The sequence below is a fragment of the Prionailurus viverrinus genome, chromosome B1, assembly GCF_022837055.1.
Source record: "Prionailurus viverrinus isolate Anna chromosome B1, UM_Priviv_1.0, whole genome shotgun sequence".
Lineage (NCBI taxonomy): Eukaryota > Metazoa > Chordata > Mammalia > Carnivora > Felidae > Prionailurus > Prionailurus viverrinus.
This window is the reverse complement of record NC_062564.1, coordinates 200,081,116-200,097,955: the sequence shown is the minus strand read 5'-3', so window position 1 is coordinate 200,097,955 and position 16,840 is coordinate 200,081,116. Positions and strand designations below refer to the sequence as shown.

At 54.2% G+C, this 16,840-nt stretch overlaps 1 protein-coding gene across 5 annotated transcripts in view; it reads left to right on the top strand.

The window, feature by feature from the left end:
- The window catches only part of STX18 (syntaxin 18), a 122,660-nt gene that overhangs the window by 104,071 nt on the left and 1,749 nt on the right, over nucleotides 1-16,840 (top strand). For all 5 annotated transcript variants that reach the window (XM_047857678.1, XM_047857680.1, XM_047857679.1 and 2 more), the window contains 3 exons: nucleotides 4,868-4,956; nucleotides 14,149-14,207; nucleotides 15,546-15,615. In XM_047857678.1, the coding sequence (XP_047713634.1) occupies nucleotides 4,868-4,956; nucleotides 14,149-14,207; nucleotides 15,546-15,615 (218 nt within the window). The remainder of the gene's footprint in view (nucleotides 1-4,867; nucleotides 4,957-14,148; nucleotides 14,208-15,545; nucleotides 15,616-16,840) is intronic.

Sequence of the window (16,840 nt, the reverse complement as noted above, 5' to 3'; positions counted from 1 at the left end):
CGACCTCAGATCTGACCAAGGATTACTGAGGACAGGGCACCCAAAGCACAGGTGGCAACAGGAAAAGCCGAACAAATGGGCTCTCGTCAAAGTGAAACCCTTTTCTGCTGCTTCGACGGGCAGTGAAGCTAGAAAGTGAAAAGATCGCCCATAGAGTGGGAGCAGGTGTGTGTGGATCCCACACCCGATAAAGGGTCTGCGTCCAGAATGCACAAAGGATGCTTTAGACCCAACAACAAGACGATAAATCAAAAGCGGGCAGAGGATCTGAACAGAAATTTCTCCAAGGAAGACATACAGGTGGCCAGTGCACATGAAAAGATGCACATCGTTGGTCCTCAGGGAAATGGACATCAAAACCACAACGAGATGCCATCTCACACCCACCAGGACAACTACGCAGAGACAGGCACACCTCAGAGTCGCCGTGGATTCGGTTCCAGACCACCACACGGAAGGGAGTCAGAGGAAACTGTTGGCTTCCCAGTGCGTATGAAAGTCATGCGTACGCTTTATGGGGTCTGTTATGTGTGCAGCAGCATACGCGTAAAAGGACGGTGTGCATACCTTCATCAAAAAATACTGCTAAAAAAATAAAAAATAATAAAAAAATACTGCTAAAAAAAATGCTGTCACGTGAGCTTTCAGTGAGTCATAGTCACTGATCACAGATCACCCTAACAGGTGCAGCAATCATGAAACGGTTTGAGATACTGTGAGAATTACCAAAATGCGACACAGAGACACGAAGTAAACAAACGCTGTTGGAAAAATGGTGCCAGCACACTGGCTTGACGCGGGGTTGCCGCGCACCTTGCATTTGGAAAACCAGCGCAGTGCACGAAAGTGAAGTCCGAGTCCAAGGTGAAGTCCAAGGTATGCCTGTGATAACGAGCGTGGACAAGGATGTGGCGAAATCAGAGCCTTCGTTCAGGTGGAAGCTCTCCAGGCAGAGGATCCAGCCAGTGGAAGGGTCGAGGGGGAAAGGGGGCCCGGCACATGGAAGCACACGCACACACGCACGGTGGGGAGGCACAGGAGGAGACAAGATGGAGGCAGAAGCCGCGTGGACAGGCCGTCCGGGCCGCAGTGAAGGTTTCCCTCTGATTCTGTGTCTGGACGTGTTCAGGCTGAGGATGGCAGGTCCGGCATGCAGTCCAAGCCTCTCTGCTGCATGGAGTGGGACGGAGTGAGGAAGAGGTGGCAGCTGTGGGCCTGTCCGGACAGATTGCGATGTGGGCGCTGGGTGACAGGTGCAGGTCAGGGCAGTGGTGGAGACGAGGTGGTGGGCGGGAGGAATGCTCCAATTCCAGCCATAGTTTGCAGCTGCAGACGAGTGAGTAGGTGGGGTGGGACATGTGAGGGACAGAGCACCAAGGCTGGGGGCTTGAGCAGCAGGGTGGGGGGACTGCCGGGAGGAGAGAGGGAGGAAGAGGAGCCTGACAGCAAGACTGGGAAGAGCGGGGGGTGGGGGTGGGAGGCTGGGGGAGAGGGCGACACCAGGATTCTCGTCTACGCATGCTAGGTCTGAGCTGGCTGGTGGATTTTCAGGTGGAAACAGCCCGTTGTGGGAGTGAGCCTAGAACTCGGGGAGAGCCTCAGGCCTGGAGACGCTTGGGAGTCATGGGGAGGGGTCACGTGGAGCCCCAGGCTTGCGTCCCCCCCACCCCACCCCGAGAGCCCGTGGGGAAGGGGACAAGCCGTGCCCACCTCTGTGCGGCCCTGTTGTCTGGAGGCCCGTGACATTTCATCTCCATCCCGACCTTGATGCTGGGGGGGGGGGGGTCATTCTTGTTCCCCCAACTGTCCCCCACTTAGGGCCCACACATCTGCCCATGGACGTCATACTAAGTGGATCTACGGGTAGAAGAAGGGCTTTTTAGGTTCGGGCTACAGGGAATCTTTTTGTCTCATCTTTTCGGTGTTTCATTTCTCCTCTGAAACATGAGCTGTATTCTCAATAATACTTTAGTGTAGGACTAGGCGGTGTAGTTCTAGGCAGAGGGTGCCTTCTTGCTTGCCACACTCCCGACTTTTAAAAAGCCACTAGCTTTGTGACTTTTTATTTAGTCTGGCATATCGGGGACCTCTGGTCAGGCAGACCTTCCGTCCACGTCTGAGGTTCAGGCCTCTTCCATATTCTTACTGTGCCAGGATGAGACTTTGACATACCCGTTTGTAATTTGTTTGCTCACGTCGGTTTCCCCTGGTGCTAAGATGGGTGTGGCTATTTGTGAATACTGCCTGCACTTCTCAAATGAGCTCTGGTTCCTGCCTTCAGGGAACTCACAATTGATTGACGGGAGTGACCAGCTTCCAGCCCCTGAGAAAGTGACGCGTGTCCTGAGAGAGGGCACAGGTGGGAAGAACAGGGTCCACTCAGAGGGGACTTCAGGAGGCAGTGTCCTGAGAAATGAGTCTGGACCGAAAATGGAAGCTTTATCCTAGGCAGAGGGAACGGCATGTGAAATACTACAAGGCCAGAAAGCGTGGAGCCGTGTGGGACGCGGTTAGTGCAGCGCGTGCAAAGGGGAGGGTTCTGTGGGGACTGAGGCTGGGCCGTGCGAGGGCCTGTTGGGCCGAGAGCTTGCACGTGAGTCTTGGGGCTGGGCCACTGGAGGTCTGCATCGAGGACGGCGTGAAGAGCACCGTGCTTCAGGCCAGTTTTTATGACAGCAGGTCAGGGTGGCCCCCGGTGGCTGTCCACGTGAGCATGTTGTAGAGCGCGTGTCCTCTTAGCAACTTCTGTGTCCCAGCTCAGAGCTCCTGATGTGAATGGACGCTTCTCATCTTGGTGTTCTTCTCCGGAAGCAACATCAGAGGAGAAGCTTGACTCGGCTCCCATAACGAGGTCAAGCAGGAAACACAGGGCCCTTGGGGTGGGGGTGGGGTGAGTGAAATGTGCAGAGGTTCCTGCCTGAAGATGGCCTCTCAGAAAAACACCCGCCAGTTTCTGAAGGTGCTTTCAGCCTACGTTTTATGTATAAATTCTCCACGTTTATTATATTTACATGTATATTTAGTATATATACATCATATATAAACTTTATAAATACAGTTCTGGCAAAAACAGCCATTTTTTTTTTTTTTTTAAACGTGCACAATGTTCTGGATACATGGAGGCTTTTTGTGATGATGTATCTGGAATAATGATACCTAAATTGGTGCTATCATACATTCTTTTCTCGTATCATAGTCTCAAAACCAACACTCTGGACTTTCGCCCATCTCACGGGGCCGAGACCAACTATGGGAAAGTTACTGAGGTTGAGGGAGGAAAGAAAAAGAAGCCGTACCCAGCGCCCTGCTCACGAGCCTAGAGGCACCGCTGACACACCAGACACAGTCATCTTTAGAAAGAGAGACCCCACAGGGTGCCTGGGTGGCTCAGTCAGTTCAGCATTCAGCTCTTGGTTGCTGCTCAGGTCGTGATGTCACGGTTCATGAGATCGAGCCCCATGTCGGGCTCTGCATGGACAGCGTGGATGGAGCCTGCTTGGGATTCTCTCTCTCCCTCTCTTTGCCCCTCCTCTGCTAGCTCTCTCATAAAATAAGTAAATTAACTTAAAAAAAAAAAGACCCCATTACAGTCTCCCATCAAGGATGGGTCACTTCCGTCCACTGCCCTGTTCCCACTGCACACTCCTTTTGACCTCGCGGGCCTCTCTAACGTGCTGGTGCAGCCCTTCCTAGGAGCCCGAGCCATTGGTGCACTTCATCAAGCATCCATCACGCATTTGTGATTGCAGTTAAAAAGTTCTCTAAAAGGTCCAGTCAACAACAGTTGATGCGCGGGCATCCGTCCCGGGGTACACCCGGAGCCTCCAAGTACGGACTGGCACACGGAGCGATTGTACCACGGAGAGATCCAGATGAGCGAAGGGTTATCCATGGGGTGACGGGACATGAAGAACCATGTATCCTTGCAGTGGAATATCCTGCAGCATTTCAAGAGAATGAGGCAGATCTATGTGACGGATTCGGGATAATCTCCCAAATACAGTGAAGTCCTACACGGCAAGTTTTATAAGCCACTGTGTACACACACTGGATTGAAGTGGGGGTGGTGGTGCAGAGAATTACATAGGTGTTTGTATGCGAACACACTGGGTAAGGTCTGTGAGGCCACACCAAATGCTAACAGTGGTTCCTTCTGGGGGAGGAATAGGATTAGGGAGTGGTAGGTCCTGGCTTGGCGTTTTTTTTTTTTTTTGTAATTTTTTAACGTTTATTTATTTTTGAGACAGAGAGAGACAGAGCATGAACGGGGGGAGGGTCAGAGAGAGGGAGACACAGAATCTGAAGCAGGCTCCAGGCTCTGAGCTGTCAGCACAGAGCCCGACGAGGGGCTCAAACTCACAGACCCCGAGATCGTGACCTGAGCCAAAGTAGGAGGCTTAACCGACTGAGTCACCCAGGCACCCCTGTCCCGGCGGGTTTTTTTAGTGAAAATACCCTTATATTGCAGTGTTTAAACAGTAGAGGGAGGGCATGCGTGAGCTTGTGTTTTGTGGTAAAACACACTTGAAGACTGGCCCTTTGGTTTGCAGCCATTGCTGAAGTCACTGTGGCACTGAGACTGTGCAGGGGGCGCCTTCTGCCCACACGCGTGGGCACACGCACATGCACATAATGCACATAATGCACGCACAAGCTTAAACAGTGTAGAAGGGTCATGGTACAGCGCCTGAGTATGAGCCAGCAGATGACCGAGTGTGGACAAGCTGTAAGAGCTCATGCTTGCAGTGTGCCTGCATCCCAAGCCAGCATCAGCACCGTCTAAAAGGAAGTATTTTGCCTTCTGTTTCTCTTTTCTTTCTTTTCTTCTTCCTCTTCTTCTTCTTTTTTTTTTTTTTTTCTTTAACAGAAAAGATTCCGGCTGAATCCCAACCCGAATTGGGCACGTGGGGAGACGGCAAAGGTGAAGACGAATTATCCCCAGAAGAAATACAGATGGTAAGGCTGCTCTCTGCCCAGTCGGGTGTTGTTAACTAGTGTTGGTAAGACTGTTTCGCCAAGTAGGAGGTCATCCTAAACGCCTTTGCCCTGATTGTTATAGCGAGTTTTCAAAATTATAAACACATATTGTGGATACAACTTTTCCACCTGATTTCCTAGGTCTTCATATGCTTTTCATAAGTTTTAAATTTGCCGTAGCATAATTAAGGAAGAAATTGCCTTGGAATGATTGTACTAATATTAGATTCCTTTTCAGCTGCAGTAAAATAGTCCTCCAGACTAAATGGGTCTTTTATAATTACCGCTGTGCTGCTTTTTAATTGTTTGAACTGCCGACGCTATGCTAACGCGGAGAGAGCAGAAGTAATGCCTGAAAAATGTAGTCACACCTTGACTGCTAAGGTCCAGTTGCCAATTGTAGGTTGTCCGCTCTGGGTGAGTTTCAAAAGGAAACTGACAGGTTTGGCAGGAGCCCCCGCCAGCTCCTTGAGAGCAGTGTCTGCCCACAGTGCGTCTGGACGTTGGCGTGACGGAGCCCAAGGGAATACGCCGTCTGTGGTTGGGAGCAGACGTTTCCTAGCGCTGCCCTGGCGGAAGGCTGTCCTCGGCCTGAAGAGCGGGGAAGCTGGTTCCCACGCGGCGTGCTTTCAGTGGCTGTCCCTGACAAATGACAGCAACTCACTTCACACCGTGGTTGACAGTGGACAGAACTTTTCCAGGGCTCGTTTTCTCCCTGGTCCTGTTCACGATCGTGTTCAGAGGTGGTGGGGCATTACCGTCTCCTTTCAACTTTGGCAGAATCAGTAGAGTGTCTGGCCCAAGGTCCCCCGGTTGTTAATAAGCGGTAGAGCTTATGACTGATCGGTTCACACATTTCTAACCCAAGTCGCCTGTGGAAGAAGAGAAGTAGAGCTCTGAGCCGAAGCCCTGTCACGTCAGAACAGGGTCCGGGCGTGTCCCAGCCTCGAGCCTCTCCGACTGAGGCACTCGTGTTGCCAGCCTCTTCCTCTTCACTGCTGTCTTCGTGTCTTGCACGTCCCAGGTGGTACGTCCTCAGAGAGGCCTTCCCGGCCACCCAGTCTGCGGCAGCCCCCGGCCACTCTGTCCCCGTACCCCACTTTATTCCCTCATCCCTCCCCTAGAACACAAGTGCCACGAGAGCAGGAACTTTTCCGCTTTCGTTGCCGTATTCCCAGAGCCTAGAGTGGTTTTTGAGTGGGTGAGTGCCTTTGATGAGTATAAACTACAGGCAGGATTACCAGTAAGAACTCTGAGATATGCAAGCTTTAAGTTATTACTATTATTATGTACACTTATGAATGCTCCCTAAATGCCAAGCCGGTATGCATGTTGTCTTACTTGATCTTTATAACAGTCCAGTGAAGTAGGAATTATCCCTGTGTACACATGAAAAAGAATAAGGCACAAAACCTCGAAAGCCCTCCACGGTCACTGAGCCAGTAGAACAGGCAAGCCGCATCCTGTGCCCTGAGCCCTGCACTTTTCCCCTGTGTCATAGTTCACGGGAGTCCCCGGTGGGATCTGGGAGCGTAAGGGAGTGTAGCCTGTGTAGGAGCCTCGGGGAAAACTGACACGGATAGGCTGGCAGAGGAGCGAGCCACGCCGGGCCCACTGAGAGATGTCACATGCACAAGTCTGCAGGCAGGGCCCCTCGAGGGTGGCCAGGTGCGCGTGCCTGTTCCCTTGAACGCTGGCTGCCGAGGGCAGAGAACTGGCTCAGAACCTTCTTGCTCTCCAGACTTCCTGTTTCTTCTCCAAGCCTGACCCACTTGGTGTGGTTGCTGTTGTTTGTTGTTGTTTTTTTCGTTTTTATATTATTATTTATTTTCGAGAGAGCGCAAGTGGGGAGGGGCATAGAAAGAGGGGGAGACAGAATCCGAAGCAGGCTCCAGGCTCTGAACTCTCAGCACAGAGCCCAGTGCGGGGCTTGAACTCATGGACCGCGAGATCATGACCTGAGCTGAAGTCGGATGCTTCACCGACTGAGCCACCTGGCCACCCCAGGCCTGACCCACTTGTGGCCCCCTCACCGTTGCACTAGTGACTGAGTGAGCTGACCGGGAGGTTCTTGCATCGCGGTGCCAGGCACACGGCAGGTGCTCACAGGCTCCCTCAGCCTTTCCCCTTCGGTGTGGCAGGCGGTGAGGAGACACAGGCAGGCTCTCCCTTGAACAGGATGGATGGGACTGGGCAGAGCTCGGGCTCCTGGGTCACAGCTGCGCGTGTGCAGAGAGGACGGTGGTGTGCGTGCCACACTCACAGCAGCGTGAAAGGTCATGCAGGGGGCAGTGGCAGCTCGATGTGTATTTTATACACAGCACAGTTTCACATTTATCCCCCCCCCCTCCCCCCCCCCCCCCAGGTTGAGTGGTTTCCTGTCCGGGCTCCGAAGCACAAAACTGATTGCAGTGATGGTACTCTTAGCCGTGACTTTCCTGGGACTTCCTTGGGGTGTCCCCTCAGAACCTGTGGTACTTTGTCTGGAATAATCAGCAGGGCTATCTTTGTTCATTACAGACAAAAATAGCTGTCTTAACGGACTAAAACAACTTCAAACGGCTCACCAGGCCCCTGCCATTCTCCAGATTCTCCCGGGTTCCAGAGTGCACCCTCTGACCTTGAGTAGGTGCTCACTGCTCCCCAGACTCAGATGTGGGAGCCAGAGGCCTCGAGAGTGGAGGGTGGCCGGGGAAAGGCTGCAGTGGGGATCCTAGTTAGTCAGGAGGTGATGAGGGGCTGGCCAGGGCATGGCAGTGGAGGCAGAAAGGAGAGGTGCAGGGGACTGAGCTGGGCTGGGCTGGGAGGAGAAGGAGCCTGGAGCTTTCTGACTTGGGAAGACAATGCAGGCAGTCAGAAGGGAGAGGCGGCTGGGTGGGGCAGGGATGCTGAATTCCATTTGAGACCCGTGGGTGTTCGAGGCGCCTCTGGGACATCCAGGGCAAGTGTCTGGTGGGCAGTGGCCTGGATGCTCAGGCTGGAGACGTGAATGTGGGAGGCATCCTACTGCTGATGTCCGAAACTGTGCGTGCTGGGGAGAGAGGGGAGAGGCCGAGGACGCCCCCTGGGGACTCTCCACTGGGAGGCAGGTGGAGGCAGAGAAGCCAACAAGTCAAAGTAAAGGACAGTTAGGTCACACCCCCTTCTTATAGCCAAATGATGGCAAGTTTCTTAAAATCTCACCTTTTTTTCTTCAGTTTGTACAAAATAATTTTCTTAATGGAAATAATGGCTTAATATTTCCCTCAAATAATGTAACAGGACCACATCTCTTCGCTAGAGAAAAAAATATGTGTAACTCTGCTTCTTGAATGCATTTGTACGTAAGCAGAGTATACTTCATAAAGGAAGTAGCTAGAATAAGTCAGCTGTTTGCCAGAGAAGTTTGCCTTTCTCCTGTTGGTCGTGGTGAGCATAGGCAGTTTGTTAACCTTGCTGATGCGCGACCTTTGGAAGCCTCCGGGCACGTGGTGGGGTGGACCAGACGAAGGCGCGTGGCAGGGGCGCCTCGTCCACTGATGCTCCGTCCCACTGAGAGATGATGAATGAGCGTGGGCTCAGGGACCTGGCAGAGTTGCTTACCAATCCTCTGTATCACTTCCTGTCTGTGTAGTTTGGGGCAAGAAAACTAGCCTTCCTGCACTTCAGTATGGCAAGAATCAGCACCCCATGGAATGGTCGGGAATGCAGTAGCGGATAGAGGGTGCCTCGTGGAGTGTGGGGCACATAGTAATGTCTGCTCGGCCGGCGGTGGCCCCCACGCTGGGACGCTGGCTCTGTCCCTGTGCACACCTGCGTTCACTGCACATGTCCGGGATGTGGTTGGAGCTAATGCAGGTGAAGAAGAAAGGTTCACGTCATAAAGCTTTTCTGTGCATAATGACTGTTGACGCCCCATGTTCCCTCTTCTGTGTCCTGTCCTGAGTGGCGGTCTAAAAACATGTTACTGACCATTCCCAGTGATGCGGGTTATTTCAGGGTCCCAGTCTCAGTGACTAAAGCAGTCAGAACCGGCAAGAGTTCCCTCATTTGTGTTGTTTTACTGCCAGTGGGTGGGCAGAAGGCTGTAACGTTCAGAACTTCCATGGCAAGCTCTTAAGTGTTCACTTAACTTCTCTTGTAATTGGGAACAATAGCCAAGTACCACATCTTACGGGCTGACTAACCCAAATCTTACTTAATAGGCTCAAGCCTGAAAATGAAGAGAAATAAATACGACACTATTGGTTTTAAATTGGAAAGTGTTGTAGCAAATTGTGGTCATAATTCATAATCACTGTTTTGGAATTTTTCCTCAGGGTAAAATAATGAATTAAGCCCTATAATATCAATTTAATTCATTATTTCACCCACAGGAGCAGTTGTTACGTGTCCCAAAATGGTTGCTGAGTGTTATGTGATTTGCACACTGAATTTCCATTTATAACTCCTGATGCAGGTATATTAACGTTTGAGTTACCATAAGCAGATGTTTTGCGGTCAGGCTGAGTGGGACCAGATTGTTTTCTGATGTTACATAGAGAAAATACCTCCTTTGTAAGCCTGTATTCAGTTTACTCGCCTCAAGTGAAACCACCTGCATTTATTGATGTATCCCTTAGGATAATTTTTAAAGCCATGCGCATGACTTCTGTTCCTAAATCTGCATGAAAGGTGTCCCTAGCCCTCGTCCTCTGTGGTAGGCCGCTGGAAGCACCAGGTGGGTGGCTGGCAGGGCTCGTGATCTGGGCCCAAACTCAGCTCCTGGCAAGAACTGTTGGTAGAATCTGGGCACCACGCAGCCGAGGGCTGAGGTCCACACCCTGGGGAGGTTTCAGGTTCGCAGGGGTAGCGGTGGGGATGGAGGTGAGGGTCACAGAGCCATGTGAACGCAGGCGTTTGGCATAGATGAGGCGCATCTGAAGAACCGGAGAGGTCCTGGGCCATGGTGGTGGGGGCAGACTGCTCTCTAGGCCGAGCCCCTGTGGGTCCCAGCCCCTGTGGGTTCCTAGTCTTTGGTCCAGTTAGCTGCTCTTGCCTCTTTGCAATGCAAACAACTTCTTGTGGCTTCATCTTGTACCCAAAGGCCTTTTGTAGGAGTGATTTTCTTTTTAAAACTATAGTAAAGAGGATTAGATTAGAAAAGGATTTCTGTAACAGTGTATTCACAGTGTGGATTTGTATCCCTTAAAGGAGATAATAAGCCCTTTTGGGGCCCTCTGTTTGGAAATCTGACTTCTAAATGGAATGAGGCAGTTAATACTGCCTAACACGCATGTAACACACAACACATGCCAAGTACGGCCCTGACCGCTTGAGTGTTTATTAATGTCGCCACCCCGTGTGGTAGGGACTGTCGCTGGCCCCATTTTACAGCGAGCTCCCAGGTCCTAGGCCTTTAAATGTGGTGCCTGCCGCCATGCTTGAGCGGTCAGGGGAACTTGCTCCAGACATCCGTCTGTGTTGAGCGAAAGCACTGCATTTTGGTGGGAGACCAAACAGTATGGAGTGGAAGGAGCCACGGCAGGAGGCCCACACAGACAGGCTGGCTGCTGTCATGCCTCTCGGGCCCTGCTTGTCCACCTTCCTTGTCCACCTTCCTTGTCCTGCAGGCCTCGTGTCCCGCTTTCCAGTGCCTCACAGAACCGGGGGCCCTGTGACAGGCAGGCCGGTCTTCCCCGGGCGGGGGGGTGCGGCGGCGGGGTTCCCCACCCCTGTCCTTGGTGCTGACTGTGGAGACCAGGCCTCCTTGGCTACTGCACCTTGTGAGGTCCCTGTCCCTCTGGGGGACGGATGCCACGCCAGCCAGCTGCCAGCGAGCCCCAGTGAATGCTGTGTGAGTGCCCCAGATCCCGCTCAAGTCACAGTGCCCTCTAAAATTTGAAACCAGAGAGGTGGAAGGGGCCTTCAGAATATTTCATGACTCATTTTGCGTATCTGGAATCTCAGTCCCAGGAGATTAATAATAGTTAACATTTAGTGGGGGCTTTGTATGTGCCACGCACTCTGTACGCAACTTTACATGCACTATTAGCGCGTCTTTCTCTAGTAAGTACTGTCTCCGTCCCATTTTAGTGACAAAGACAGAGGCACAGAAAAGTTACCTGCCCAAGGGCATATAGCTTTGAAGGTAAAGGAGCCATCATCATCCCTCCCCACCCTCGGCATCAGGCAGGAAAGGATAAGAATCACCACGTCTGTTCACAAAGAGGCCCTGTCACGTGACAGGCCGGACAGAAGCCAGTGACTGGTCCAGGGGTCAGTCACCCCAGGAGTTCCCATTGAGGGAGGCCACAGGGGCTGGCTCGCTGAAGTCCCGGGCGTGTCCACCAACTGCCCCTGCCGGCCGGCACCTGCCTCTCCCTGCCTTCCTCTGCAGAGGAGGAGTGAGGTGTACAGGTCGGCCATCAAGACAGCATCGGAAACCACCCTGAAATGTGGCACAGGTGAATGTTGTCAGCGGCCTGGCCATTACCTGATCTGCCTGAGCCCTGCCACACCCCATTAAGTGGGTCCCTCGCACCTGGCTATGGGAAAAACAGGTGGTGTTTTTGAAGACACAGCTCCATTGTAACCCCCGCCCCCAAATGGGGGCCGCTTTCCGTAAAGGTCCTGGGCACGCCAAACTCTCCCCTCAGCCCTGTCACCGCTTGATCCCTCGAGGCATTTGTTTCTTTTGCTCCGCCCCCCTTTGCTCCCCCCCCCCCAATGGGTACTTCTCAGGTGGCATTAAGAACCCATAGGTTGAAAGGAAATCAGAGCCAGAATCTGATCCTGCTGCTGACAGGAGTCCTTCAGAAGTAACAGCTCCCCAGAACCCCGAGAGGGGGGGGTGGGTGCCTCATGCCCAGAGCTGGGGAGGGGACAGAGAGGGCTTTGTTCCGGGGGACATTCCCACAATAAACCACCTCAAACCCCTAGTCTTGCTTAGGAGTAGTTTAGAAAGCATAAAAGGTCTGAGGATTTAAAAGGACAGGGCCGTATTTTGTCATTAAAAAAATAAGAAAATGCCCCCTATCCCAGCCTCCCGAGAAAAACCCTGAGTAATACCTGGGAGAATTAGTGAAAGTAAATGAGCACCTACATGCTGAAGTAATTGTTTTTTTCCTTAAATTACTGGGCTCTGAAGTAACTGTTGAGTTGACAGCTAACAGGGCTGATAGTTTCAAACTCAAGAGTGAAGTTTTTATTCCCTTAAATAGCCTGATTTCATAATTAGAAGGGCCGTCCTGGTACCGTGTCAGCATCCTGCCCGTGCTTGAGGCGGCCCAGCAGAGCGCCCCCCGCCGGCCCTTCTGGAAACTGTGCCGGCCCACCCATTTTCTGACCCAGTAGGTCTGGGGTGCAGTGGAGGCCCCTTTGTGATTTGACAAGCAGGGGGACTGACAACCGGTGCCCTGCAGTGTGGTAGGCCCTGCATTGTGCTGGGGCCAGAGGAGAAAGCCCCACCCCAGGCGGGAAGACGGCCCCCCAACAGGGGCAAGAAGTGTAGCGATGGATCAAGTGCAGGGGAGTTTTATATTATAAAGGACAGGAGATGGTAGAAGGTGATTAAACCTGCCTTGGTGCGTCTGGTCACTAGGAAGGTGCCTCGGCTGGGTTTCGAGGAAACAGTCGGAGCCCCGCCGCGGGGTGGGGGGTTGGTGCGCGGCGGCCTCCATCAGCTCTCAGCTAGTCTGCGCGGGGGTGAGGCAGTGGGCTGCAGGAGAAGGCTGCACCTCAGCGCTGGTCTACAGGGCCACGGACAGGGCCGGCCTGGTGCGGTGTGACGTGACTGGCATCTTACATCACTCTGATGGAGGGGTGGGGGGAAGATTGGAGGAGAGTGAGAGGTGATGAGGGCAGAGCACAGGCACCAGGGAGGGAATGGATGCAGCAAGGGTGCGGGTGAACTGGCAGACAGGACGGGAGGGTGCCCGCGTGGAGGGCTGGGGGGGGGGGGGGTGCTGGGAGGGGAGGGGGGCAGACGGAGCAGAGAGTGAGCACAGCACATGCCCTCCCTGTGAAGTCAGGGGGCGACTGGGCAGGGAGAACGTGAGTCCCTGCACGTGACCTGCTCAGCACGGTGTCTGCTGTGACTTCCCTAACCGTTGTTTTCCCTCCATTGTTGTTTTACTGAGCAAGTCTGGCTGGAGCCTCGGTTGGATCGCAGAGCCTGGGAGGCCCAGAGCTCACCTCCACCCGTCCCCCCACACAGCGCCTGGCGCAGACCGCGCCTCCGAAAACAGCTGTGGACGGGACTGCCGCTTTAGTAGATGTGAAGGAAAGAACACGCGTGAGGCCTTCTCGGACTTGGGTTTGACGCGTTCCCACCCTCAGGCAGCTCCTAGTCAAGGGGGAGTTTGGGACATGCACAGCTTATTACCGGGCTGAAAATGGCTAATGTCCTGAGAGATCTTCACGAGGTTTCACAAGGTGCTAGGCCAAGGTTAGAAACTGGAGAAAGAAGTTCCAGCTCGGGGGCCGGGATAGGTCACGGAGAAGGTGGCGTTCGAGCTGGGGCTGTGGGACGTGGGCCCCCGCCCGGGGCTGAGTACACGCTCAGGCAGTGGAGTGGGCGTCCGAAGGCGGGGTTGCGGGTCCCGCAGTGAGGAGGAGATCTGGCCCCGCGGCACGGCGAACCCTCAGACATGCCATCCTCTTGTGGGGCTGGTGTCAAGTTGGCAGGAACGGTGGGGGCAGCAGCTGTCTGCTCCGAGTTTACGCGGCTCCAGTGGGCTCCCGGGTGTCAGGGTGGCGCCCTCACCCAGACTGAGTCCTGAAGCCCGATCGCCAGCCTGAGCCCAGGAACACAGCGCTTCGGGCTGCTGGGCCTGTGTTCCTGTCACGGTGGACTGGCCAAGGCGTGGCTCTGAAATGAGACTGCCCTGCCCTCAGCTGAGCCGCTGGAGCTCAGCGCCCCACTTAAGACAGTGCCAGAGGGAGACAGAGCAGTGGGAAGGACGGCAGGCGACCCGCCCCGCCCCGCCCGCACCTTCCCAGGCGTCCCGTCGGCTCACAGGCAGGGAGAAGTCTGGGCACAGGGATGTTTTCACACTGATGCCGCATCCTTCCACGCCAGAAGGAGGGACTCGGTGGCCACCCTCGGAGGGCAGATCGAAGATTTCCGAACAGACGCCTTGCTAGACTCTTGCCTTTGACCGTGTTGCTTTTGAGTATGACGTCACCCTTAGTGTGTTTGTCTCCTCACAGTTTGAACAAGAGAACCAGCGCCTAATTGGTGAGATGAACAGCCTGTTTGATGAAGTGAGGTATGTATGTGGTTCCTAGGAGCTGATGGCCTCAGCTTTTCTAGGAACTGGGAACTTTTCATTTACTTCGATGGCCAGGCATCCCCTTGTGGCCCTGGCCACGTGCACCCCCCTCAGCCATTCGGGGTCAAGGCAGCTGCCCAACTTCAGTGACTCCCCTTAACCTGCGGGCCCTTGGGAGGTCACCCCCTCTGTGCTGCCTTCAGGCTTCCAGTGACCGCAAGTTGCATGGTTAGGGGCTGTTAATTTCATCGCTCCCGGGTAAGGGGGCGGGCCTTGTGAGGGATGGCTGGCCAGGTGCAGCCTCCTGCATATGGCTCCGCTGGGGTCCGTCTGCCCCCTCAGCAAAGGGGTCGGCAGCGTGGAAGGAGAGTGGCCGTGCCCACGTGAGCCATCGCTGGCCCGCCCTCTAGGGGAGGCACGTGGGTGGGGCCTGTTTCCCCGAGAGTGTCTGGAGCATCTGGAAGGAAGGCCTGGGCTTTGGCAGGGAAATTAAACCCGCTGTGCTGTGGGCTCATCCAAAAGAAAGTGCGTCCTGACGCCGTACCCACAGCCCCCGGGGACTCTGATGGCACCTGTGCTCCTCTGCGGCCTCTGCCCTCGCTCTGTGGGCCTTGCGGGCCTTGCTCCGAGATTCAGTCCCCGCCCGCCTCACTTTTCCTTCCCACACCCGGAAACACGGGAGGAGCGGCCGCCGGCTGCCCCGACACGGCTCAGCCCCTGCCGCCCCCATTTCTAGACCCGTGCCACCCCCCAGCCCACGCCCGGGGCGCCCTTGCTGGCCCTGAAACAGCGAGAAGCTCAGATGGTTGCTGAACCCAGATACGTTTTCAGACAGAACCGGAGGACTTTTCCTTTCCCCGGGAAGTTGGTTTGGGTGGCAGCACCCTGCCCCTCGACCTCCTGGGCGGTAACGACGTTGAGTGGTCGGCACACGCTGGCGTTCTGAGTCTCCGCCGCGTTACCGTGGTTACCGGGCCGGGTACGGGCCTTAGCATTCGAAGGCTGCCTGTTGCAACCAGGGGTGCAGACTCCGAGGCAGGGGCACCACAGGTCAGCTTGCAGGGGAGGGCTGGTTCCGCAGTGCAGCGCGCCCCCTAAGTGAGAGACTTCAGAGGAGAGCCAGGAAGTGCAATGCCGGCCTCCTCCTTCCTGAGCCTGACGTGGTGCCCCCCCCTCCCCCCCCACGAATGATGTGGTGTCCCCTCCCTCTCTGGAGGCTGTGGTGGTGTTCCCTCCCATTTCTCACTTACGTGGTCCATTTAGAAATGTGTAACACTCCTGCTAGGACCACCACCTACTAATAGTTGTATGTAATTTTTTTTTTCTTTAATGAAGGCAAATCGAAGGGAGAGTGGTTGAAATTTCCAGGCTCCAAGAAATATTCACAGAGAAGGTTTTACAACAGGTAAGAAAAAAAAAATTACGATTTAAGGTTTAGCTAAAAAGAATCTACTGTGACATCTACTGTGACATCAGGGTGCTTGTTCTGAGGTTGCCTGATCCCTGCAGCCATGGCCCCGAGCCACGTGGGTTAGTACAGCTCCTCACATGAGGGCCTCCTGACCCCCCGGTGCAGCCTCTGTGCGGGGCAGGGAGCTCTCTGCACCTGACCCACTGCTGGCTGGCCCAGGCCGGACTGGGTGGGAGTCCAATGCCCACAGAGGAGGGAGTTGGGTAGATCTTCCTTCCGGGTGCCTCTGAGCTAGTTTTCCCGTCTGCAAACGGAGTGGCCCTCGCAGGGCCGTCGTGAGGCTCGGAGATAACCCACAGGAAGCACCCAGCACACCTGGCGGGTCGACAGTGTGACTTAGGGCTCACACTTGGCCCTCTCGGAACGCCAGGTCCGTGCCACCTCAGGTGTCCCGTCCACACAGGAAATAGGGTTGTTCTCTGAAGGGGATTTTCATGTTATTTCTTCCTGCCTCCAGTTCTGAAACTCATCCGGCCAGTAACTGGCAAAACTTTTAGGGACCCGATAAATTTATCCTTCTTTTTAGCATCCACAGACCGTGGAATGGTTTCAGAGTCAAAATCATTTCTGCTGCATTGTGTTAAACTGGCCCAGTTGGCCTAAGACCCTCCCGCCCCCACAAAACCTGCCCGAAACCTCACAACCAGAGTCGAATCGCTGTAAATTTAGGTATGTGCAGTCTGACGGAAAGTTCGGGTTCACGAGTTCCCTTTCTAACTACATTGAAGGACCAATTTAAGCGTGTATGTGCTAAGCCTCCACTTAGAAGCCTGATGGCTGTCACTTCAGCCTCCTGACCCATAAAACAGCTAAGTGAGCTGTCCCTGTCAGAGCACACGACTTGCTTCCAGGGACAGCTCAGCGTGGCAGGAGAGCTCAGAGGCCACGTTGGGTCACACACACTGGCTCCGATCCAATCCTGACTTCCAGTGTGTCGGGTGACCTGGGCACCCCAGCCACACTGCCCTCTTCAGACTGGGCACATGTCCCCCCCACACTCTCAGGGCTGGGGCTCGAGGTTCCTGACGCACTTCCAGCTCGTGGCAGGCTCTCAGTACACGGGAGCTGTTTTTACGGTTTAGTTTTTTTTGTTTTTTTGTTTTTTTTTTAAGAGAGACACAGATGGTGAGACACGAAGTGCTCCCCTGAAGCTAGCGTG